The 9,490-nt window shown below is 47.3% G+C and overlaps 1 protein-coding gene across 2 annotated transcripts in view; it reads left to right on the top strand.

Moving 5' to 3' along the window:
* The window catches only part of LOC101851137 (zinc finger BED domain-containing protein 1), a 12,222-nt gene extending 2,738 nt beyond the window's left edge, over window positions 1-9,484 (top strand). The window contains exons 2-5 of one of the 2 annotated variants that reach the window (XM_005103778.2): window positions 699-1,437; window positions 2,446-2,599; window positions 6,126-6,296; window positions 8,283-9,484. In XM_005103778.2, the coding sequence (XP_005103835.1) occupies window positions 796-1,437; window positions 2,446-2,599; window positions 6,126-6,296; window positions 8,283-9,466 (2,151 nt within the window). In that variant the 5' untranslated portion in view covers window positions 699-795 and the 3' untranslated portion in view covers window positions 9,467-9,484. The remainder of the gene's footprint in view (window positions 1-698; window positions 1,438-2,445; window positions 2,600-6,125; window positions 6,297-8,282) is intronic. The other variant, XM_005103779.2, reaches the window with a different exon arrangement.
* Window positions 9,485-9,490: the final 6 nt, after the last annotated feature.

Genomic DNA, 9,490 nt, shown 5'->3' with positions numbered 1-9,490 from the left:
ATGATTCAGCTGATTTTTTAAAATGGAAATTGTTGGGGCAGATCTTATTTTATATGGGAGTTCGTTCCATACCTGGGGACCAAAGAACAAAAAATACGTTTTGCACATGAGCATTTCATTTAATACTTGCAGTTTTAGAGTGTATACTTGCTGTGGCTTGGGACTTCACAGAGTGAATGTTACAGCTGCAGGTACATTTTGTGCCCAGCATGTGTACAGTAATACTCTTTGTCTTGCTGCAGCTGATAGATGGATAGAAAAGAACAGTGCAGTCATCATCATCTATGCCTTCCACCCCTGGCAGGGTATAGGCCATATACAAGCTCCTTCCATTTATCTCTATCCTGGGCCATCCTTCCAAGCTCGTTCCAAGTGAGCTTCATCTCTCTCATGTCCCTTTCCACACATCTCCTCCATGTTTCCCCTGGCTTACCCCTGCCTTGTGCTCCTTGTGGGTTCCACTGCAGTGACTGTCTTGTGATGTTTCCACTTGGCTTTCTTAAGGTGTGTCTCATCCATCGCCACTTTCTTTGTCCTGTTTCTACTTCTTATATCCTTTTGTCCTGTCCTTTCCCACAGCTCTTCATTTCTTATTCTATCCTGCCTCTTAATTCTTTGGATACTCTTCATACATCTAACAGTGCAGTTACATTCTCAGTATTTTATGAGTCAAACAATTGTTCTTCTGTCCTTTTCAGCATCTTCAAGCACCATCTGTCAAGTGTCTGACACCAAAAACTTAGACCTTCCAAACTGGTCTGTTCTGTTGGTGAGAGAACAGCGTGATCAATCAATATGGCTGAGACGACCCCCAAATTAGCCAATCAGAAGAACAAAGGTCCACGGCGGCCGCGCAGCGTGGTGTGGTACTACTTCGACAAGATCCCCAACGAGCCGCAGCGAGCCAAGTGCAAGCTCTGTGGCGCCACCTGCCACCATGCCAACAACACCTCCAACCTGTTCAAACATCTGCGCGTGAAGCACCCCTCCACCTACAAGGAGGCCGAGTCCCAGCGAGAGGCAGAGATGGAGCTGTACCTAGAGCTCAAGGCCAAAGCCGGGAAACCGGTGACCCGACCGGGGGTTAGAGGTCGGCGGCCCAAGGCGCTGGTTCAGAACGCGACAGCAGACGCCACCTACATCTCGCAACAGCTCAACAACAGCAGCACGGCTGTGGCTGCGTCGGTCGGCCTGGGCATCGCCACGCCGGGGATCAAAAAGTCGTACGGTGCCGAGAGGGTGAAGCAGAACACAAACAAGGCGTTGTTGAAGATGTTGACCGTTGACCTTCAGCCCGCGTCCATCGTGGAGGGGAGGGGCTTCCGAGACTTTGTGAAGGCGCTTGACGTGCGCTACGAGCCGCCGTCCAAGAAAACCATCATGAAGACCATGCTCAACGACCTCGCGGAGGAGACGAAGAACAAAGTGAAACTGGAGGTGAGTTATAAATGTGTACCGTCCAACCTGATCAAACTTGAGATGAGTTGTAAATGTGTACCGTCCAACCTGATCCAACCTGTCCAACTGATCAAACTTGACTTGAGGTTACAATCCAGCCTGATCCAACTGGTCCTGCTTGAGGTGAGTTGTCAACTTGTACCATCCAACTGGTCAAACTTGAGGTGAGTCGGTGACCGCTGCTGTGCACACATTGAGTCCGACCTGTCACCACACTAGTCTAATGGCCACCTAGCCCAGACATTAACCTGTACAAATAGCCCCCCCACCCCACCCAGCATTTTTCCTGCGTGATAATGCCAGTCAAAGACAGTCACCTGTTTGAGACAAGCGTTCTTCTCTCTCACAGTGGCTATCCATCTTGAACAGTTTTCACTGTGACCTTGTTTAACCTCACAAAGACACTTTGTTTGTTTTTTTACCAGAAATTCCTGTAACCACAAAAAGATTTCAAATTCTTGGGGGGGGTTGCCCCTTTCTTTAGTCTCTCTGCCTATCAACTTCCTATATGAGACAAAGCAGTTCTCCGGCCCTGCCAAGTTGACGTTGGGGTTTTGTTGTTACATTGCACAGTTGTCTCCTCCTCTGAAAACGCTACCTCCAAAAAGTCTGAAATAAAAGAGCCAGGTTTTTCCAAGTATCAGAATTTTGTTTCTCTCTTAAATTTTCGTGTGCATGCCTAAAAGCTCAGTTTGAGCTATGGGCTGTCTCGTACTTGTTCATCTTGTTCATCTGAAGGGACATCCCGTTGTGACAGTGTCTTGTACTAAGGCTGTTGTTTGCCACAGATCCTGAGCTCCTGTAGAGTTCTGGGTCTCTCTGCCTTTGGTTGGACCAACAAATAGTTGAGTTTTGTGGAAAAGAAAGCGAGACTGCTAAACCTTGTTTACGGCCATTGCATTGGCTTCTTGTTCAGAAAAGAAATTCACTCTTGTTCTCTCACACACTCCCTCCTTCCCTCCCTCACACACTCCCTCTCTCCCACAGGTAGTCATCGCGTCTTTCTTCGCCATCACTGTGGACACCTGGATGTACAGGGGCTCCCAGAACTTCATCACGGTCTCCGCCCACTTCATCAAGGACAACTGGGAGATGTCGAGCATCGTACTGGAGACCTTTGACCGCACCGACGAAGCCACAGGTGAACTACTTGACCTTTTAGTCTCCCCGCTCAGTACACCGGTCATAGGTGAACTATCATTGGGTCTGCTTAACCCTATCAGTACGCCCTTGGGTCATTTTGTACCCCCGGGTTGTACTGTTCACATTTTAGAATACTTCTAGTGCGAAGACCTCTTTGAAACTTTCAGTATTTTTCAAAAAATCATTTTGACAGACTGCTTTGCAAAGCGTACTGATCGGATTAACGAATAATTTCCTCTTTGGAAAGTGATAGCACAGAGTTCCCCACGTCGTATGGATACGATAGTAAAACACGACGTACGGATAGGGTTAAAGTGACCTCTTTGGAACCAGAGGAAAGTGTGCGCTTTATGCGAGGTTCAGTGGAACCATTGTGGTGGGGTGGAGGCCTAGAGACAGCAGCTACTGGCAGTGGTGGGTCTAGGGTGGAGGGGAGGGAGAGAGAGAGAGAGAGAGAGAGAGAGAGAGAGAGAGAGAGAGAGAGAGAGAGAGAGAGGGGGGGGGGGGGGGGGACAACATAGCGGGCGGGCCTAGACTGGAGCTCTTTTTTATTGATTGCCGTCCCCAATGCCGAGCTGGGATTGTCTGCCGATGCCCGAGACAAAGAATTTTGTTTTCACAGCTTGGCTTTCTCTCATTCTTTTAGTCCGATTTCCCCATTGATCATTTCTTTTTACTTAAACAAATTGCATTTCAATCGGGGCCGCAGAATATCGTTCACTTTAACCAATTGTTCAAATAAAGCGGGTTCACTTTAGACGGATTCCAGTGTACTTGACCCTCTAGTCTGTCCAGTCTCCCCAGTACACGTGTCCCAATAACCCTCTAGTCTGTCCAGTCTCCCCAGTACACGTGTCCCAATAACCCTCTAGTCTGTCCAGTCTCCCCAGTACACGCTTCACGAGTAACCATCTAGATACAGGTCACAGTAGGGCGTTGATGTAGAGATGTAGGAAAGCTGGATGTAAAAATGTCTGTTATCACAGACTCACTGGAATTCGTAAGGGTATCGGTATGAAGAGCTTGTAGACTCAAACTTTTTTTTAACACAACTGTTGGCGTGATTACTTCCATGGAATGCTTGACTTCCCTCTCAAAGCACAAGAACAATAAGCCATCATTCAAAGAGAAATGAAGGAATGAGTCGACAAACTTCCAAAATTGACATCCTCACGATTTCCAGTCTGTGATAACACCGACATTTCGGTTGAATAATAACAATAATAATAATGTAGATCATTTCTATAGCACCCTCTCTCGTGTGAACAGAGCTCTAGACTCTTTACATAAATGTATGTACGAACAATAATCACGCACGCAACTCACACACACGCACGCACGCAACTCACACACACGCACACTCACATCTACTTGCTTATCACATGCGCACGCTTACACATCGTTACGAAATGAGCACATACAAATACATAATAATTTAATACACACAATGCAATTTGCAAAAATACATAAATTGATACATAGTCTTTTACATTTAACATTGTACTGAACATGAATTGACTGATCTAAAATTGATAGTAATCGTCAAATACAATTTCTAGAACATTTGAACAGACATAAAGTTAGAGGTCTTGAACATCTATGATCCTATCTCTCTCTCTGGTAAAATTGATGGCAAATGAGGCAAGGGTAGACACAGAGCAACCTACTTAGAGAACTGAAACACATGGGGAAACACCAGGGCAATATCTATATATAGTGTTACGACGTTGTGGAATCAAACGCTCGTCTATTTTGGGACATGTGGAGTTATTGGTATCAGTTTAAAGCTTGTTCATTTGTCTTGCTTTTGGTGAAAAAAATACTCATCCATCATGAATAGAAGTTGACAAATTTTGAGATTGAAGGAGGTGGGGGTCACTTGGTTATTATTTCGCTGAGATAGGCATGCTGATGTGAACTTTTGTTTCCTCTGGCTATTACCAATAGTATCACAGTAGGTTATTTTTTACTTTAATGGCCATTTTCTCTCAACTGTGTTTTTCATGGACAGCGTGCGACAAGACAAAAGTCCTAAAATCTCGCTTACTTATTGCCCTAGAGACTTGAAATTGGGCACAGTGATGGTTTATCCATATTTCTAGACAATGAGCTAGTTATTTTTGTGTTTCTTTGAATATGGCAGGGGCCATGAGCATTTATATCAAGCTGGTGGGTGTATTTTCAACACTTTTTTACCTCTTGAAATTCATCGTGCAACATCCATGAAAAAAAATAGTCTCCCTATGACCTCAGTATAGGTCCTGCCTTTCGATTCTTATCTTACAAAGTGGAATATTTTGATTAGTGTTTGAGGTTTTAGGAATTTAAGATTTCTGTTTATTTTCAAGATGGCCTCCAAATCATTTCGCACTTTGGCATTGTCTTTCTGTGCTAAATTCATTTATTTAGGTCAGTGAATAAACGTGTTTTTTCGTTCACCGTACCTCCTCCTTAAATTCAACATCAGAGAAATCGAGTCAACAACAACAACAACAACAAGCTCCATGTGATGTTGCCGGGATATTCAACGTCAAAAGAAAAAAACAAAACGTACAACACTCTGTCTCTTGACATTCTGCCTGCCTGCCTGAGTTGTTTTGGTTCCGCGCCAGGTTTCTGTGTCCTGTTCCCATCTTCTGTACGGTCTTCCCCTTCCTCTCTTGCCTTCAAACTTTGCTTTCAGAATGTGTTTCTTGACTCAATCATAGTGTCTGATGTATGCCCGAAGCAGTTCCGTCAAAGTTTTTGTACGTTCTAAAGGAATGTTTCTAGACCTATTCTTCTGAATATTTCTTCATTCTTCGTTAAAATTACGTGTCCAGAAGTTTATCAAATATTTTATAGCAGCATAATTGTTTCATTATTTTTCGGCATATTTTAGTTCAAAGTTGACAATATTTAATTCTTTAACCCTATCCGTACGCCCTGGGGTTATTTTGTACTAGAAGTATTTTAAAATGTGAAGAATACAGCCCCGAGGGTACAAAATGACCCCAGGCGTACGGATAGGATCAAAAACTTTTTTTGTGGAAGGGGGGCGTGTGTGCTGGTGGTGATTCAGTGGATTCCATCCTGTACTGTGCTGGTGTCATCTTTGTACAACATTTGATACAAGTGTCTGTATTTGTAACTTATTGTAAGACCAAACTGTTGTGACAGCGCTGATGATGAAACTCTCACGACAGACAATAGACATACAAACGAAGAAACTAACGAAGCCACGCTTACATTGAGATAGAGCTTGGTGACTCTAGTCTTATCATGTCTGTCTGTCTCTCTCTCTCTCTCTCTCTCTCTCTCTCTCTCCCTCTCTCTCTCTCTCTCTCTCTCTCTCTCTCTCTCTCTCTCTCTCCCTCCCTCCCCCTCGCAATTCACCTCCCTACTTCCGCCTTCATCTCCTGCCCTTCTCACTCTCCGTCCTCTCCCCCCCTCTTCCCCTTTCCCTTACCTCTCTTCCTCTCACTCCTCCCCTTCCCCTCCCTCCCCCTCCCCTCTACCTCCCCCCTGCCCCCGCCCCCCCAAAGGAGGAGAGACCAGCCCTCCGTCCAGTCAACTGGTCAAGCTGGATGGCCTGCCGAGCCACACCCCCGGCATGGTGACCCCCGGGATCGTGCCCTCTGACCCCCTGAGCTCTTCTACAGAAGAGAAATTTGTCACTGGCCCCGCCTCTTCCTCCAGCCCGGCTCACGGCAAAAGTAACTCGTTTGTTTCCTCCCCTTGTGTCTGTCCTCACCTCCTGTCTTTTCTCGCCCTCCTTCTTCTTGATGAGACTTCATGCATGTTCACCTACACACGCACACACACTGACACATATGTGCAAATACACACGCACACACACACTGACATATATGTGCAAATACACACGCGCACACACACTGACACATATGTGCAAATACACACGCACACACACACACACACACTGACACATATGTGCAAATACACACGCACACACACACACACACACTGACACATATGTGCAAATACACACGCACACACTCTGACACATATGTGCAAATACACACGCATGCACACACTGACACATATGTGCAGATAGACACACACACACTCTGACACATATGTGCAGGCAGATACACACACACACACACACACTGACACATATGTGCAGGCAGATGCACGCACACACACTGACGCATATGTACAGATACACGCGCTGACACATATGTGCAGATACACACGCACACACACACTGACGCATATGTTCACATACACACACACACTGACACATATGTACAGATACACACGCACACACACACTGGCACATGTGAGCAGATACACACGCACACACACTGACACATACGCGCAGAGGCACACGCGCGCACACTGACACATACGCGCAGAGGCACACACGTGCACACTGACACATGCGTAGATACACATGCACACACACTGACACATATATTTTCGCAGATGTGCACAGGCACACACATACACACACACACTCACATACACATACACTAGTTTAATCCAAAGCATCATTTGTTTTGTTTTTTCTCTCATTGTGTCACCTAAACTGTCCTCATCATCATCTTCCTTGGGTAAGTCTCTCCTCCCTCTCTCCCTCATCTCTCCAGCCTCTCTCCCTCCCTGGTGATGGTGATCACAGTCATCTTTTCCATCTTTCCATTGACCATCAGGACAAAAGCCTAGCTCTGTTGGGCGGAAAGTAAGAAGAAAAAAAGATGGATGAATTAGGTCAAAGGATCTTCTATATGTTAGAACAACAATCAGCACAGTACAGTAGGAAGACACCAACTATTTTAACTCTTTCAACCTTGAGTTTAGGTGACTGTAGGAAAAAAATCAGAGAAATGGTTAATTTACCTATTGTACCTTTGGTCAACATTTTTTCAGTAAACTCCACTCAGAAATGTGTGTGTATATGCCGCTTTATGCGCATGTCATTATTTCTTCTTGCTTTTGTCAACAATTATAATTTAAATTTCCACAAAATACATCCGGAGCACATGCAGCAGATCCGACTGATTAACCCTATCCGTACGCCCCGGGGTTGTATTCTTCACATTTTAGAATTCTTCTAGTACGAAGATCTCTTTGAAACTCCGTATTTCTCAAAAAATCATTTTGACAGACTGCTATGCAAAGCGTACGGATCGGATTAAAGAGTAAATTTCCTCTTTGGAAAGTGGTGGCACAGAGTTCCCCACATCGTATGGAAACGATACAATGTAGTAAACACCACGTACGGATAGGGTTAAGTGGTGGCACAGAGTTCCCCACGTCGTATGGATACGATACAATGTAGTAAACACCACGTACGGATAGGGTTAAGTGGTGGCTCAGAGTTCCCCACGTCGTATGGATGCAATTGTAAAACATGACATACCTGACTCGTAATCATGAGGTTTGTTGGTAGTCTAGTGGTTAGGCTACCGGACTCGTAATGGTGAGGTTGTCGGTGGTCTCGTGGTTAGGCTACCGGACTCGTAATGGTGAAGTTGTCGGTGGTCTAGTGGTTAGGCTAGCAGACTCTTAATGGTGAGGTTGTCGGTGGTCTCGTGGTTAGGCTAGCAGACTCTTAATGGTGAAGTTGTCGGTGGTCTCGTGGTTAGGCTAGCAGACTCTTAATGGTGAAGTTGTCGGTGGTCTCGTGGTTAGGCTTGCAGACTCGTCGTAACATCCACTTCCCCCTCTCCCCCCAGGCGACGCGCTGGCACTCAGTCTGAAGCGCATCACAGACGAGTGGAACATCTCAGAACGCATCATCTCCCTCATCTCCAACGGCACCGACAACACAGTCACCGCTGCGACGCTCAGCACGGGCTGGGAGCACCTGGTCTGCTTCGGCCACACGCTCAATCTGGTCATCAACAACGCCCTCAAGTCCGTGGCCGAGATCGTGCGCATCCAGAAGAAGACGAGCGACGCGGTTGGCTACTTCGAGACGTGCGTGAAGGCGTCGGACACGCTGTCGGCCGTGCAGCAACAACACAACCTGCCGGTGCACAAGTTGAAGCAGGAGAGCTCCAAGTTCTGGAACTCGACGTACGCCATGTTTGTGCGCATGGTGGAGCAGTACGAGGCGGTCAACACCGTGCTCTGCTTCCTCAGCAAAGACCACATGTGTCTGTGTGACGACGAGGTCGAGCTCATGCGGAGCGTCATCGAGGTCCTCAAACCGTTCGAGGCCGCCACGCAGGAGATCTGCACCTCAGGGTACACCTTCATGTCCAAGGTCATCCCCATCGCGACCTTGCTGCAGCAGGTGACGGCGTCGGGGATGGTCCCGCTGTCCGGGCCTCAGTCGGCGCTGAAGAGTGCGCTCCTCCAGCAGATGCAACAGCAGTTCTCCAACTTCGAGAACTCGTACACGCTGGCCGTCTCCACGCTGCTCGACCCGCGCTTCAAGCGGCACGCCTTCACAGACATGGCCGCCCTGGAGTCGGCGCAGCACCGCCTGCTAGGGGAGATCACCCAGACAGTGCAGAGTGCCGAGCTCGCCGCCACCACCACCGGAGACAGCAACAGCTTCGGCACCGATGCCACTGCATCGTCTTCCTCGTCCTTCTGGAACATGTTCGACCGTAAAGTGTCGGAGGCCGGCGCCATGAAGAACACAGCCTCGGAGGCGGAGAACGAGAGCCGGCGCTACTTCAAGGAGGCCAACATCCCACGCAAGGCCGACCCCCTGCAGTGGTGGAAGCTAAACGAGGTGCAGTTCCCCCACCTGAAGATCCTGGCACAAAAGTATCTGTGTATCCCCGCCACCAGCGTCAGCTCTGACAGACTCTTCTCCAAACAAGGCCACCTGGTGGAGATGAAGAGGGACCTCGTCAAGCCCAACCACCTGCACACCATTCTCTTCCTCAACAAGAACTTGGCCTAACTCTCTCTCTCTCTCTCTCTCTCT

The sequence above is a fragment of the Aplysia californica genome, unplaced genomic scaffold (genome assembly GCF_000002075.1).
Source record: "Aplysia californica isolate F4 #8 unplaced genomic scaffold, AplCal3.0 scaffold00389, whole genome shotgun sequence".
Lineage (NCBI taxonomy): Eukaryota > Metazoa > Mollusca > Gastropoda > Aplysiida > Aplysiidae > Aplysia > Aplysia californica.
Note: the sequence above shows the minus strand (reverse complement) of the source record. Positions and strands in the feature narration are given on the sequence as shown.